The following is a 17,120-nucleotide window of genomic DNA, read 5'->3' as shown; positions in this document are numbered from 1 at the left end:
TGCTCAATACAAAACCTCGCGATCCGACAGCGGCATCGCAAGGTTTTGCCTCGGGTGAGGGATCCGGGGCAGGCAGGGAGATCCGAGCTTAGCTCGGATCGCCCCGGATCCCCGAAATTCCCTAATAAATTCATACAGCATTTAAACTCCATGCGAGAGCCATAGTAAATGATGTTCAGAGACTTAGATTATATGCTACAGAATAAAATTAAATAATTCCTTAGTACAGTGTGTACCAAAATGTATGTTATAAAATCAAATTATGAAATGCAACAAAAATAACATTTTAATATTTTTATTATTGACCTTGCAGATGGCCTAAGAAGAATTATGTCCAAATCTGCATCTAACAATAAACCAAAGAGGACAATGCTTTTATTCTGTGTTTTAGGTGTAGAACCATGAGAGACCTTTGCTTGTAAACTGTGGGCTAAATCCTTTTCTAATTCCGTACCTGACCTGTAGAGTGCGAATGCTATGCAAAAATTGTGTTTTTTAATTATTTAAAAATTAACAATTAATTTCGATTTCAAATTTTTTTTAGTTGCTTCTGCCGTGTTTTAATATGCTCGTATGTAAAATTTCACAATCTTGGCTTGTAAACTGTGGATTTGTATAGAAAGACAGAATGACAGAAGGACAAATTTTCATTTTTATATAGTAGATATACACACACACACAATTCTTATTTGTACACAACTATTCCTATTCTAAATTGCAGGTCTATTTATAATTCATTCAGTTTTTTCCTAAAAAGTCAAAGTGAGCACTAGCCTTATTGGTACACTTTTCCTTGTTGTCTGACTCAGGTAATTTATTAATAAGGTGAATGCAAAGAATGTGGCTAACTTATGTTTTGCTCAAAGGTTTTTTTCTTAGTTAGGATTTGTCTGTATGCAGGATTGAAGTCTCCTAACCAACCAACATTTAGATGTTGGTTGGTCAGATATAATAAAGTGCAATGCTTTATGGGATTCCTTGTCTCAGCTAAATGGCAGGCTTAGTAAAGCTGGGTACACACTGGCAGATATATTGGCCGATCAATTGATCAGCCAATATATTGTGTGCCTGTCGGCCAGTGTGAACGACGTCGTTCACAGACATATTGCGGCGGCTGTGCTACACAGTCGATGGCAGGTATATCTGTCCATCATGCGGTGTGTGAACGGGCGGTCAGCCGACCAACCGTACGCTTGCAGCAGAGGCCGCGGGGGCGACGTGAACCCCGGCAAGAAGACAGATGAGGCCAGGAGGCCGCTCTAAAAAAAGAGAAGGACGGCTCTGATTCAGAGCGAGCGCTCTGTCAGAGTGTCCGGCTCTGAATCAGGGCCTCAGTGTATAAGCATATGGTCAGCGACGCTTCTTGGGTTTCATAGTATTTAACAGTTTAGTTTGAAAGTGCTTGCTGTGGTAGGTGAGACCATTTATGCTTTGTAATATTTCCGGTCCTTGCTTCTCCGCTATATCAACATATATTGGCACTACCCTGGAAGTATTTTGCTCTATGGCAGTCACCAGACACCACTCTGATACCCACTTGTGCCAAGACTCTTGCAGTGAATGTGTGGACATGACAAGAAAAGATACCCTACTAGATTCGATCACCATGTTAGCTGCAGAAATGGCCAGCGCTCCAGCTGCCTGGTCACGGTGCTCAACATAACCTCGGTAACCGTTCTGCTCCAAAACCCCAGCAATATCAGCAGCCACATCTTCATCCCGCTCACTGTACCACAAGGAGAACTCATATGAGTAGAATGATGCGCACATAGCTGATGTGGTGATATGATTGCCATGCAGCACTTAATCATTGTTATTAGATACTTCTTACTTGTAAATGGCATGCTTCCTATGCCTAGCCTAGGTTCATAAATATTGTACCTGAAGTATAGGTACATTTTATTTTTTTAAGCAAATACATCAAGTCAGTCACATGGCCGCCTCTCTCAACTCTTCTATAACACTTCCAAGCTTCATCCCAGAAGATCTCAAAGCCTCACATTTCTCCTTTAGCTCAACCTGGGCTTCCTTCAACTTGTTGTTTAATTCCACATAGGAGCAGCTCTGCAAGTACTTCTTATCCCACTCACTGGGAGGATCATGAGTGGGTATTGAGGATTCTGTCACAAAAGTATTGCAAGGAACAAGGTAAGTCCTGGACTCATTATGTAATATGTTCTGAGGTCTATGTTATGCTATAATAAGTATGTTTTATGCTTACCCTCACTGAGGTCGCAGACAAACACAGGATCAGATGCTACAACAGTACGAATATCTTCCAGAATCTGCTCTACGCTAGGGGGTTCTGGCCGAGACGGAAGAACAATGCGCTTCTTTGCTCTGGATGTCATCTCAAAAATGCTTCATAGAAATAAATCTAGATGTCCGAAGCAAAAAGAAAATATATATCCTGTGTATTAAGGTTTACATTATGTACAAGGATGCAGGGTTTACTTGTTAAGAGGAAATATTATATATTTTGAAATTAGAAGAACAATTCTGATTTATATATTAATTTTAGATTAGTAAAGGTTTGAGGAGTGCCTGGTTATATACATTTTAAAAGTTATAAGAGTATATGTGGTGATGTCAACATATTAGACAGTGGAAGGAGGTATGTGTGCTGCCGTGTATGTACTACAATGTAAAAGTACAATCCCAGATGTTTATGTAATATTGAGTCAACAATATGACAACAAAAAAGAATCATATCTGAACAGAAATTATATACAACTATAAAACCAACCCTCTGTACAACTGTGCATGAGTACAGTGGTAGACGTGTGCATCTCAGTCACAACTCACTTGTTGCTAAGTGCACTTAACTGGGTGACAACAGAATAATCATGGTCCTTGCTTCTCTGCTATATCAACATATATTGAAACTACCCTGGAAAGCATTTTGCTCTATGGCAGTCCCCAGACACCACTCTGATACCCAATTGTGCCAAGACTCTTGCAGTGAATGTCAAGAAAAGATTCCCTACTGGATTGTATCACCATGTGAGCTGCAGAAATGGCTAGCGCTCCAGCTGCCTGGTCACGGTGCTCAATATAACCTCGGTAACCATTCTGCTCCAAAACCTCAGCAATATCAGCAGCCATGTGAAGATAGAGAGGCGGTCTATGCAGAGCTGCGAGTATGCAAAGATCCATCTCATTTCAGACACATCTCTTGCCTTAAGTATAAGTTGTTGCAAGTCTGCACTGACTGTGGTGAGGTCTACAAAATACATAGATGCCTATGTACCTGTGTATTAGGAGAAGGGGTTAGAGAAATACATGCCCCTATATCTGTTTATTAGGGGAAGCAGCAAGAGAGGTACGTGCCCCTATATCTGTGTATTAGGGGATGCAGCAAGAGAGGTACGTGCCCCTATATCTGTATGTTAGGGGAAGCAGTAAGAGAGGTACGTGCCCCTATATCTGTGTGTTAGGGGAAGCAGCAAGAGAGGTACGTGCCCCCATATCTGTGCATTAGGGGAAGCAGTAAGAGAGGTACGTGCCCTTATATCTGTGCATTAGGGGAAGCAGTAAGAGAGGTACGTGCCCCCATATCTATGTATTAGTGGAAGCAGTAAGAGAGGTACGTGCCCCTATATCTGTATGTTAGGGGAAGCAGTAAGAGAGGTACGTGCCCCTATATCTGTGCATTAGGGGAAGCAGCAAGAGAGGTACGTGCCCCCATATCTGTGCATTAGGGGAAGCAGTAAGAGAGGTACGTGCCCTTATATCTGTGGATTAGGGGAAGCAGTAAGAGAGGTACGTGCCCTTATATCTGTGCATTAGGGGAAGCAGTAAGAGAGGTACGTGCCCTTATATCTGTGCATTAGGGGAATTAGTAAGAGAGGTACGTGCCCCTATATCTGTGCATTAGGGGAAGCAGTAATAGAGGTACGTGCCCCTATATCTGTGTATTAGGGGAAGCACTAATAGAGGTACGTGCCCCTATATCTGTGCATTAGGGGAATCAGTAAGAGAGGTACGTGCCCCTACATCTGTGCATTAGGGGAAGCAGTAAGAGAGGTACGTGCCCCTATATCTGTGCATTAGGGGAAGCAGTAAGAGAGGTACGTGCCCTTATATCTGTGCATTAGGGGAAGCAGTAAGAGAGGTACGTGCCCTTATATCTGTGCATTAGGGGAAGCAGTAAGAGAGGTACGTGCCCTTATATCTATGTATTAGTGGAAGCAGTAAGAGAGGTACGTGCACCTATATCTGTATGTTAGGGGAAGCAGTTAGAGAGGTACGTGCCCCTATATCTGTGTGTTAGGGGAAGCAGTAAGAGAGGTACGTGCCCCCATATCTGTGTATTAGTGGAAGCAGTAAGAGAGGTACGTGCCCCCTATATCTGTGTATTAGGGGAAGCAGTAAGAGAGGTACGTGCCCCTATATCTGTGTATTAGGGGAAGCAGTAAGAGAGGTACGTGCCCCCATATCTGTGTATTAGTGGAAGCAGTAAGAGAGGTACGTGCCCCCTATATCTGTGTATTAGGGGAAGCAGTAAGAGAGGTACGTGCCCCTATATCTGTGTGTTAGGGGAAGCAGTAAGAGAGGTACGTGCCCCTATATCTGTGTATTAGGGGAAGCAGTAAGAGAGGTACGTGCCCCCATATCTGTGTATTAGTGGAAGCAGTAAGAGAGGTACGTGCCCCCTATATCTGTGTATTAGGGGAAGCAGTAAGACAGGTACGTGCCCCTATATCTGTGTGTTAGGGGAAGCAGTAAGAGAGGTACGTGCCCCTATATCTGTGTATTAGGGGAAGCAGTAAGAGAGGTACGTGCCCCCATATCTGTGTATTAGTGGAAGCAGTAAGAGAGGTACGTGCCCCCTATATCTGTGTATTAGGGGAAGCAGTAAGAGAGGTAGGTGACTTGATAGCGCTATATAATAGGATATATGAAACTTTGCTTATCCTGATATCTATTTATTTAAAGAAGGTGGGAAGTATGTGTCCTGATTCTATGTATTAGGAGCAAGTATGAGGTACAGTATAAGTCCAGGTATCTATGTATTAGTGGGTGAGAGGTATTTGTTCGGATTGGTACGTTTTATGGACTTTCCGAATGTCCACATTATTAGCATGTCGACACTAAAGAAATGTCAACAAAACAGTGAGTCCAGGTGGTGTGGTGATCACTTACCTCTATTCAACTCCAGCTGTGTCTTTCGGTATTATCTGCCACTGGTGAGTTATGTAAAACAGTGCAGAGGTCTAGTTCCACATAAGAAATTGCTTTGTAACAAACGAATACTTTTTGTCTCACATGGACTAGACTAAAGGTTCACGATTAACTTGTTACATTAAAATATATATATATTATTGATGTGTGAGCTAAACAAAAGTTTATATTACGTTAATAATGTAACTATCTTTCATTATAAATTCCCCACACTTTTTAGCAACAGGTTCACCTCATGACATATTAAAATCAACAAAGCATATACAAAACAACCTGCTGAAATTTGTACCGTTCTTTTCCGGAAGCACAGAGGCAGCAGGGTCCGCCAGGCCAGGTTGGAGCGAATCATTAATTGCAGACACTAGAGAAACAGCGTACTTTAGTAAGTGTCTTCGTTCTGTAAGCCATATTTGCTAGGACAATTATCTGCCTCAGTCACAAGAGGTCTTCTTTAAAATGGCCTCTGTGGTAGTCTTACAGCTCCTGCACTGGGGACACTTATTTTTTCTTTCAAAACGCATGCGCTATCACAGTGTTCATTAGGGACTGATATAATTAGACGTTACAGCAGCAAAGTCTGTTCCGAGTTGTGGGCGCCATCTACCGATGGAAAGTTCGAATTTACTCTTCCTTGAAGCAAATACTTGGCTTATGCCTCAGTTGTGCCAAGTCGTGTGTTCTATGTTTCTCTATGGTACATGCACTGTAGTAAATTAATATGTTTAATAAAACGAATATTTGCCCAATAAATGGATTGTATTATTATTATATTATTATTATTATTATAGTTTACTGGCACCAGATTGGAGTTTATTCATTAATTAGTATCTTATGTTCTTCAAGAGGTATATGACTTCAAGGGGCCCATTTATCGTTGAATATTTGAGGTAAAATTCCCGAAAACACACGTTTTCGGGGGTTTACCTCCAATATTAAGTACCCCTCGATGTTTCAAGGAGGGACCACAGCAGGTATCTCCGAAACCTGCTGCGATCCCTCCATTGCCGCTGGCAGGCACCTTGAATATTTGAGGTAAAATTCCCAAAAACACGTTTTCGGGGGTTTACCTCCAATATTAAGTACCCCTTGATGTTTCAAGGAGGGACCGCAGCAGGTATCTCCGAAACCTGCTGCGATCCCTCCATTGCCGCTGGCAGGCACCTCCCCCATAGGTTTCTATGGGGGATGCGATGCTGCCAAATGTAACAATATCTGAAATGCAAAGCATTCCCAATATTGGCCCCAGCAGCTAACGCCATCTCAAGATAGCGTTAGCCGCTGTAGCCTATAGGTACTTACCACATATCAGCTGGTTGGAGGGATCTCCCGGAAGCCTCCACCGGCAATGGGCGCCGCTCATGTGCAGTCCGCGGGACTGCGCATGCGCAGCAGCCCGGAGTGCACTCCGGCCACATCGCAAGGACCAGTGGCAGATTAGGGTCCACATGGGCCTGGAGCTCAAATTTACAACAGGGCCTATTGTGTGCTGCCTCAAGGGGTGTGACTAGTGATGTGGTGGGGAATGAGCCGTGCTGTGGGGGTGTGGTCTGCATAATAGCTGTGGCTAGCGCCTTCCTTTAATCATCTCAATTGCACCCCCCACTCTGCTTATTTCAACAGTGTAATGTGAAAGTCTACAAATAAAAGGAGATACCCTTTGCTAAAGTGATAAAAAAGAATGGCACTTAATGATCATATGAACCTGAAACTTCCCTACTAAAGAGCATGTGGGTCACTTAGTGATCACATGAATATGACACCTCCCTACTAAAGGTCCCGTTAGAACTGTGACTGAGCAGACCAATCATGTCTCCGCAGCTTCCTATCTCTGTCTGGCAGACATCTTACGGTTATTGACATAAAAGTCTCACATATCGCCACAAAAGGGCTGTTTGTGATAAATTGGCCACATATTGTTAAAGTGAAAATGAAGCCTAGTAGGCTACTGGTCATTTTTTCTGTAATACATAGCAGTAAGCATCACAAAGATCAGTTTGTGGTATTTCTGACTGGAACCCACTGTCTAAAATTGAAATAAAAGGCTGTTTTAAATGCTTCTCTATTCTGATAAATACTGTCAGCAATACAGTCTAATCGCCAAAATATATTCTCTCTAATAAATTATTAATTTTAGTGTCTTAATATGGGCACAAGTACATTTTAGATATATATTTTACTGTTTACAGTTTGGACAGGATGAAACTTACATATACATGAACTGCCATAATATATGTGCTTTAGGACTAAGCTCAACTGCACACTGCAGTTGCTTGTGACATCACAATTATTGATGACATCACAGAACTACTTGTACAGCTGTTGAAACATTTGAAGCTCTGTTTTCAGAAACTCCAAACTGCGCAGTCACATCTTGTGATATTGCAAGTTTGCTTTATTCTCTAAGAGCCCCATTGTTGTCTTCTGACATAACATGGGAACTATTATGAGAAAAAAACCTCCAGACAAAGCAGGGAGACAAAAAAACCGAGGAAAACAGACCAAAAAAGCAGAGAGATGCAGAGGAAAGGAGGCAGGCCAGGCAAAAACAGCTAAGAGAGAGGTGAGAATAAACAATGCATTTGTAGCAGGTGTACAAAGAGGCTGGGAGAGGTTTGCTGGATTTCTAAAAAAGAAAAGAGATCAGTTCATAACATGTTCATGCATGCAGCAGATGTACCAGATTTTGGCGAGTGAGACACAGGAGAAACGTTGACGTTGCTAAAGATCCAGGGGAGGGATGCAGCCATTGAGTAGGCCAGACAAACCTTTCCATAAGAGATGACCAAAAAGAAGCCAGGTAAAGCAGCTATACAGAGACGCTGGGACAGGTTTGCTGGATTTGTAAAAAAGAAGAAAAATCAATTCATAACAGCAATTAGCAGAGGCCAACCAGGCATCCCACTGGTTCAGCAAACTGCAGAAGAGAGCTGCACCATGCCCACCAGCCACCAAACCACAGACACTGTACCTTTAACAGTGGAACAATTTACTTTCCACTCACTACTTGGAAAGGGAGGTTATGGCAAAGTAATGCTGGCAACAGATGCTATTCGTAGGGAAAGAGTGGCAGTGAAAATCTTAAAGAAGAGAGCATTGATTAACATCTTAAAGAAGCCAGCAATAATAGAACATGAGAACAGTTTGGTTGAGTGTCAGCTACTTGAAATGTCACATGAGAGCATTTTTATGATCCATGGTTATGCAGCCTTCCACACAGAGAGCTATCTATACTGTGAAATGGAACTGGCTGGCGGAGGGGATCTGTTTGATTTTGTGAAGACCTCACCAGTGGACCTAACCACAATAAAATTTATAGCTGCTGAACTGGTTTGTGGATTGCAGTTCATACATTCAAGAGGAATTATTCACAGAGACCTCAAATAGGAGAACATATTACTAACCACAGAGGGTCATGTTAAAATCACAGACTTTGGTCTGGCCCTATTGAATGCATATGGACAAACCAATGCCAAAGTACTTGGTGGGACTAAGGGCTATAATGCTCCAGAAATTATAACTTGCCAGCCGTACAGTGCTGGTGTGGATTGGTTCGCATATGGTGTTATTTTATATATATTCACCCTACGCAAGTACCCTTTTAATGGAGAGTCAGCTTCTGTGGTAAACACAATAATCCTTACTCAAGAACCAACGTATTCAGGGCTTACTGATCCTGTAACAAATGACATTATAACAAAGCTCCTGTGTAAAGAACAGACCCTCTGGCTTGGAGTAAATGGCAATGTGCGAAAACACCGCTTCTTCTCTTCGATTAACTGGGCAGCGACAGAGACTGGAAAAACAGCATCCCCAGTTATACTGCACAAGGACTATATGGATCTAGATGAAAAACAGCAAATTCCTTTGTCCCATAGTGAAGTGTTGAAAGAACCAATTACCATCACGAACCAAAGGCTTTTTGATAACATTCAATTTGTGTGCCCTAAATGGGGTAACATTTATCACAACATGCCAATGGAAGCAGACACTATGCCATCAGACAAAGACCTGGACTAACAAAAAGCAGAAAAATCTGCAGTCCTAAAAACATCTTGTTCCTGCGTTGTATGCTGCCTACCCCAAACTCGGCTACGTCCCTGGAGATGCACAATCTGCCACCTGCCCTGATCTTGGCTACGTCTCAGGAGATGCAGTCTGCCGCCAGCCCTGACCTTGGCTACAGTCCTGGAGATGCACTGTCTGCCGCCTGTGCGACCTCCGCTACATCCCAGGAGATGCACTGTCTGCCGCCTGTTCGACCTCGGCTTCATCCCTGGAGATGCACTATCTGCCGCCTGCCCTGACCTCTGCTATGTCCCTGGAGATGCACTGTCTGCCGCCTGTTTGACCTCGGCTACATCCCAGGAGATGCACTGTCTGTCACCTGTTTGACCATGGCTACGTCCCTGGAGATGCACTGTCTGCCGCCTGCCCTGACCTCGGCTACATCCTTGGAGATGCACTGTTTGCCACCTGCTCAACCTCGGCTACGTCCCTGGAGATGCACTGTCTGCCGTCTGTTCGACCTCGGCTACATCCCAGGAGATGTACTGTCTGCCACCTGCCCCGACTTCTGCTACGTCCCTGGAGATGCACTGTCTGCCCTGACTTCAGCTACGTCCCTGGAGATGCACTGTCTGCCGCCTTTTTGACCTCGGCTACATCCCAGGAGATGCACTGTCTTCCGCCAGCCCCGACCTCAGCTACATCCCTGGAGATGCAGTCTGCTGCCTGCCCTGACCTCTGCTATGTCCCTGGAGATGCACTGTGTGCCGTGTACCCCGACCTCGGCTACGTCCCTGGAGATGCTCTGTCTGCCACATGCCCCGAACTCGGCTACATCCCTGGAAATGCACTGTCTGCCACCTGCCTTCACCTCAGCTATGTTCCTGGAGATGCACTCTCTGCAGTCTGCCCTGACCTCAGCTATGTCCCTGTAGATGCTCTGTCTGCTGCCTGCTCAACATCGGCTACATCCCTGGAGATGCACTGTCTGCCGCCTGTTCGACCTCAGCTTACATCCCAGGAGATGCACTGTCTGCCGCCTGCCCCGATTACGGCTACATCTCTGGAGTTGCACTGTCTGCTGCCTGGTTCGACCTTGGCTACATCCCAGGAGAAGCACTGTGTGCCGCCTGCTCTGACATTGGCTACATCCCAGGAAATGCACTATTGATTCTTCTATATTGCTCAATAAATAAAATGATGTTTAAAAAATAAATAAAGGTGTCTTGCTTAACAGGAACTGTGTAAGGAATAAGCGCAAGGCATAGTAGGGCTAAAATAAGCTTTATGAGTTTAGAAATGATGTACATTATGTTTTCCAATAGGTTATATAGATGGCCCTATTGAGAGGGGCACGTAATGATGATGCCATACACAAGCAGCCTATGTTTTAAGTGTATGCATATAAATAAATTGGGGTCCCCCTCCTGAGGATTAACACAGTCAGACCTGGTAACAGTAACTACATGTACAGGTGCCTTTTTACTTTAACTGGTATGCGCACCCTGACATCTATAAAATACCATGCAAGGCATCTGGTCAAATAGGTCATGAAAATATGAATGGGTATATATACATTTACAGTATATGCACTATGCAGTAAAATCATCAATACATCATGCACATGGAATATCTGGGGCTGGACATCTGAGACAGAAGAACCTGAACTCATAGCTCAGTGATCCACAGGGGAGACTGGATTCCTGACTGTGGACAGATTATGGTCCATATGGGCCTGGAGCTGAAATTTACAAAGGGCCTATTGTGTGCTGCCTCAGGGGGCATGACCAGTGCTGTGGGGGTGTGGTCTGCACAGGGAGTGTGGTATGCATCACGGGCTGTGGCTAGCGCCTTCCTTTAATCACCTCCACTCTGATTATATCAACAGTGTGATGTGAAGGTCTACAAACAAAAACAGAAAAATGGCACTTACTGATCACATGAATATGAACCCTCTCTACAAAAGAGCATGTGGGTCAATTAGTGATGTCATGAATGTGACACCTCTCTATATAAAAAGGACCTAATCTTATTACTAGTTATACCAAGAAGATAGTCTATCTATATCCCATAGTGAGAACAAAAAAAAAAGCAACTCAGCAAAGCTTATACCTGTATACATATACAGTATATGTACACACACATACATTATGCATGTAAAAGCAGAAAGGCGGCACACCAGGGACTGGCACAATGTAGAAAAAATATGTGGTGACAAGTTCTACATTGTGCCAGTCCCTGTAGGTATTTATGGTTTGGTTTTGGAAGGCACCAGCGCATCATATACTGAATTGACCGAATTACTTAAGTGTTCGGCAGCAGCAGTATGAGGTGACAGTCTCCTGTGGGCCTATTTTCAATGGAGGGCCTGGAGCTGCAGCTCCACCCGCCCCATTGTTCAGAGCCCCTCTCCCTGCATGTGCTGGTTAATACATCCGGCCCTTATGATCGCATTTTCTATAGATTGTAAGCTTGCAAGCAGGGCCCTCTTACCTCTATGTCTGTCTGTTATTACCCTGTTTTGTTCTATATATGTTTCCAATTGTAAAGCGCAACGGTATATGCTGCGCTGTATAAGAAACTGATAATAAATAAATAAAATTTTGCAATGTGATCATGGCCGGTACTGACATGCCCTGATCGCATTGCAAAAGTGATCATTAATAAATGGGCCCCCAAGCCTCAAGTCACTGACTTTACACTGCACATACACAGGTAGGATTGCCCTGTATAGATGTGCAAAGGTGATCTGCATATAAACTGGCACTACAGTGATCACAGTGGCCTTTTTGCCTATTTTAATAAGCAACGGATGTTTTCCAAGGATGCAATAGCTTTGGGCCAATTATTTCACAATGCATATGTAAAGTTGATCTTTACAGAACATATTCCTCAGAAATTAATATTAGTGTTTGTCGGAAAGTAGCCACTGAGATAACATGAGTACACCCATGCTCACCTACCCTTAGCACATTAGTACATGATATGGTCTTTAAATCTTGGTTCATATTATTATTATCATATGTCATCATGTTAAATAACTGTATTTTGTATTTTACAAGTACTGTACCTATAGTTGAAAATTATTTAAAAGACTCCATGGAGTATTATAAACCAAAGCGCTTAATTTTTCTTTATTTCTAATTTTTTTGTTTTTTTAATTTTAAATGATCATGATCAGTTTTTCTAAATGTATGTAGGAAAATATATTTTTTATTTATCTGTTTTTTGAAAATAACCATAACATGAGTGTTTATTTCCCCAGAACTGAAGTAACTATCACTACTCTTTTTCCAGAATGATCTCTAACTCTTTCAATGTACATTCTTCAAATTTTTATTTCTTGTATTTGAATTACAGGCCCTAGTCCTTACTAATATATTAGATATGAACAAAAAAAGTACATCTACATCTTGTGTAACACTTCCCTGCTAAAACAGACTTTGAGCAAATGATATGTTTGAACAAGAACTTTTCTTTGCTTGTACTGTTTAAATATAGTTAATGTTTCACATGGTTCCTAGATGAAAAAAAAAATATATATATATTTATCTCTAACAAGGACCTATAAGCTAACTGGTTCTTTGCTCCTAAAGGAATGACTTTGTCACCCTGTTATAACTCTATAATAAACAAATCCTATCACACTATTATAACTCTAGAGATAGTATAATGTAAGAAGTATACAATGTCCTATTTAAAGTGAGTGTATGCTTTTTAACCCAGTCCTCTTTTGTCAGTGCAAATAGATTAATGAATATTCCCTTTCGTGAGTACTACACCAGAAGACCAGAGACGCACTCCACTCGCTTCCCCACGCAAGAGCGTTTTCAAATTCGCCCATGTAGAGGTTCGCATAGCTGGGTGCGAATCTGATCCCCATGGCCGTTCCCATCACCTGTAGGTAAAAAGTGCCTAGAAAATAAAAATATGTGATAAAATGAAAGAAATAGAATCCAGAAGAAAAGATTGGTGTGCTTCAATGAGGTTGCCACCCGAAAGAAGGCATCTCTTAATCACCTCACATTTTGTAGTATGAGGGATGTGTGTGTATAAAGCAGAGACATTTAATGTAAGGAATGCATAGGATTCTTTCCACTCTATAGATTGTATTAAATTTAGAAAATGAGTGGTATCTTTAAGATGTGACCTCAGTGACCACACTCTGGACTGTAAATAAGAATCCACATAAAAGGAGAGGTTAAATGTGAGGGAATTAATGCCAGAAATAATGGGACGACCTGGAGGTGAGGACAGTGACTTGTGGATTTTGGGGAGACAGTAAAATGTGGGGGTGGTGGGGAAAGAGGGGAAAATTTTCTTTATGAAACGGATGTAAGTGTATACAATTTTTTTTTTAATTGATACTCAGGTGCTCATTATTTCTATAATGAAAGGGGTATATAAGGAGCCTGAGCACTTCACTAGGGATATGCTTCTGAAGAAGCTGGACACTTACCAGCAAAACGCGTTAAGCCTTCCCAAATACTGCTGCACTGATTTGGGGTGACCCCTATCTACACTACTTTCACTGGACCCTTTTGGACACATGATACTTCTGTTTAGGGACTTACACACCAACTCCATCCAGGATACAGCTACAAGTGGACTACATATCCAGTCAATTCATCTGCGATTCTCGCTAACAGGACTGTGACATATGAACATTCCACTTGGTAAATATTTGCTGTGCTAATCCACATGGAACTAACACTTGGTCCACACAGCTAGTGTCCATATGTGAACCATGGATTTATGAGTCCTCCTAGCAGCGGAATATATATATATATATATATATATATATATAAACATTCTATTGGTAGTACCACATTGATTGTGCTTTTTTCAGGCTAATATTGCTTTATATTTCTACATGATTTTATATGATATATATTAAATGTGTTTTAGTGATTTTTACATCCATTTTTGAGCTTTGATTTAACTGTCCAATTAACAACAACATCATTTAGCGCTGGTTTCTAACCATTCTCTGACTCAATATAAAATCTTAAAATGGTTATATATAAATATAAAAGTTCCCCTATGACAATGTTTATGACTTTATTTCCTAGTTATTACAAGCCATTATTCACAAGACTCCAATGCATGACTCACAACATTTGGGAGGGGAGACTCAGGACATTGTGCGTGTCACTTTGGGGGTGTGAGCATACATCAAGCCCCCATTCCTTGTCATGCTAAGAGTGTGACTAGCGCTTCCCAAAATACTAGGCTGTCCCCAGCCTCCCTCTACAGTGTTTGTATGCTGCACACGTTGGAGAGAGAGTGCCTCCCAAATAGGACTGTCCTACCAAAAATGGGATGGATGGGATGTATGCTTATTATGCTGTCATACATCCCATCTGCCATGCCCTCCCCACCTGGCAGCACCCTTTCTCTCCTACCAGACTAACGCTAAGCTAGTCTTCCTCCACTGCTGTCATGAGAGAGAGATTGCTTTCACCTTGATCTAGGTAAGTGAATACAAGTATTTCTGTAAATCTTTTTTTAGGATTAAAATAAGTAAAATAAAAAAATCTAATTTAGATACTTGTATAAAATGTTAATATTTTTGTAATTTTGAAATACATTTTGTTCCTAGTGGCTGGACTTGACACTCCAGTGACTGGCTACACTAATTCATTGTGGCACCGCCACAACCCTGGTGGGCCCATCATGGCCCAGACCCACATAAATACCCAGACATTCACACATAGAAAGCACACATAGACAAACTATGGTTTATATAGTCAATTATCCTTTCAGTATGTTCTTCCATTGTGGGTGGAAACCAGAGTCCCTTGAGGAAACCAACACAAACACAGAGAAAACATACAAACTCCACATATCTAAAAGCCTGGTCATATTACTTGATACTTTATGCTTAAAACCTTAAAAAACTTAGGTGGCTGTAGATGTACCAGTCCTGTAATGGAGGAGTTTCCTCTTCTAGGAGGAAAAAAGGAATTAAGGGAAGCGCTTAGTATACCAGTTATAAGTAAACAAGTATATAGGGTGAACAATTAGATATAACAATCATTTATTATATAGTACTCGATGTTAGCAGTCTAAAAACAAGAATATATGTAAAAATTTATAAACATTTATAGTAATGCATATCAGCAGGCAAGGTTTAGAAATCTTCTTTATCCAATGCTCTTATTGAAATTTGTAGCAAACAGATTGCATATAGAAAGCAATTTCGTTGCTACTGTATTTGAAACAAACCTTAATATAGTAGCTTAAGGTGCCCTAACACCTACACAATTTCGGGCCGATGAGTCATAAGATGGATCTTGTGAAAATTGTGTACTGTTTTAGTAAGATACGTTCCGGTGCGCGCTCCCGCAGCTCCTATAATCGGATCGTATGATCAGATGTGCAGCACATGTTGTCCATCGTATCATGTCATTTATTTTCTTAATGCGATCCATCGTGCGGCAATTCAAGTCATTTCAATGACTGTTTTTTTATGGGTCTGTGAGAAACAGGATCGATCTTATGACAGATCCTGTGCTAAAGAAAAAACAACAAACATGCTGCCGGGACTGCCAGGGATCCTACTGTGATCTGCAATACATTACTATATACTTTAAGTATATTATTATTCTGCATGCTTTCTAATGTAGGATAATACAATACAATATATGGGAGGAATAAGGTTGTGCGCTACATCTGGATATTTATCCATTATTATTACCGTAATTGGATGAGGTCAGACATCCTCCAGTATAGCGGCACACCTTTTTGAGGTATTACCATTTGCATAATTTGCGCAGGACCTAAACTTGGATTATAGATGATGACTAGATCTAACTAATGCTGCCCATACACCTACACGACCAGCATAAGATCCGATTCATCTGACAATTTTTGCTTTATACACCATGGTCATATGATTCCATCCGCCATACTACATCTTGGCACTGTACTTCATTGTACATGATTCATATGTCCACATATGTATGAGGACACTTCACTGTGAATAATTGTACATTGAGTATTACTGATGCTCCTATTGATTTTATGTTTTCTTCATTATCAGTAAAGGTCACAAGTTTTACATATTCCTACTGTGATCTGCAATATATTACTATACTAGTCATCATCTAGCTTTAGTGAGAATGACACATTTTTGTTACAGTGCACTGTTAGAAAGTGTGTATAAGGGTTGATCTCACCGCTTTTGCGATCTCTGTGTATAATCCGTGTCTGTTCGGATAGTTTCTATCCCGCGAGTATACAGCTGGATTGTGGGGGTTAAGTCAGCGTCAGCTAAGGGATCTGTGCAGCTGTATATATGGTTTATATCAATGACAAGCAGTCAGTAGCATTTGTCCACAAATCTGGGTCTCCTCCGACAAGGGACTTCATGGTGGTGGGTGGCTGTATGTATGGCTAGCAACAGTGACAAGCCGTCAGCAGGATTTTATCAATAGGTCTGGACCCCTTCTAGCAGGTTCCTGATGGTAGGCGGCTATATTTGTAGTTCACTGTATTGCTGGGCAGCCTGATAGGATTCAGAGAGCCGGGATGTCTTCCGGTGGTCATTCAAGTAGAGTAACTGTAGGTGCATACACACGGGTCGATTTTTGTGACGTAACTGAGATGCCTTGGCTCGGGGGTGGGGTATAGGAGAGGGACCCCAGTGCATCCTGGGAGGTTGAAACGTTTAACTCTGAGGTGCCCGATGTCTGCCGCCATCGCCGATACCCCCAAGGTATCCTGTGGAACCCTATGGACTTCGTAGAAATAGAGATAACAAGGGTAAGTTCTTACCATATCTCATATTATTTCCTATGTATCAGGAATATGCTTTTATTTGATTTCTGTTAAGATCCCTTAAAGGACAGGGTTAGACCTCCGTTGTACCGTGGGCCTGATTCAGACCCGGTCGCAACCAGGCCGATGGTGGCCCAGAGCGCATGCGC

The 17,120-nt window shown here is 42.0% G+C and overlaps 1 protein-coding gene and 1 pseudogene across 3 annotated transcripts; one reads left to right on the top strand and one right to left on the bottom strand.

Moving 5' to 3' along the window:
* Nucleotides 1-279: 279 nt before the first annotated feature.
* Nucleotides 280-5,574, bottom strand: LOC148431171 (UPF0449 protein C19orf25 homolog). 3 transcript variants are annotated; one of them, XM_088466252.1, is made up of 3 exons: nt 5,474-5,574; nt 2,222-2,377; nt 280-2,120 (listed from the first exon to the last, which is right to left on the bottom strand). In XM_088466252.1, exons 2-3 carry the CDS (start codon nt 2,349-2,351, stop codon nt 1,930-1,932), a joined length of 321 nt encoding a protein of 106 aa, XP_088322378.1. In that variant the 5' UTR covers nt 2,352-2,377; nt 5,474-5,574; the 3' UTR covers nt 280-1,929. The 3 variants fall into 3 exon arrangements, with proteins under 3 accessions (XP_088322378.1, XP_088322380.1, XP_088322379.1); XM_088466254.1 differs by having other exon boundaries at nt 5,458-5,541; XM_088466253.1 differs by lacking the exon at nt 5,474-5,574 and adding an exon at nt 5,146-5,440.
* Nucleotides 5,575-7,615: 2,041 nt separating this feature from the next.
* Nucleotides 7,616-9,201, top strand: LOC148431170 (protein kinase C delta type-like; annotated as a pseudogene).
* The last annotated feature ends 7,919 nt before the right edge of the window (nt 9,202-17,120 follow it).

This window comes from Taudactylus pleione, unplaced genomic scaffold, assembly GCF_031769625.1.
Source record: "Taudactylus pleione unplaced genomic scaffold, aTauple2 ptg002739l, whole genome shotgun sequence".
In the NCBI taxonomy this organism is placed as follows: Eukaryota; Metazoa; Chordata; class Amphibia; order Anura; family Myobatrachidae; genus Taudactylus; species Taudactylus pleione.
Note: the sequence above shows the minus strand (reverse complement) of the source record. Positions and strands in the feature narration are given on the sequence as shown.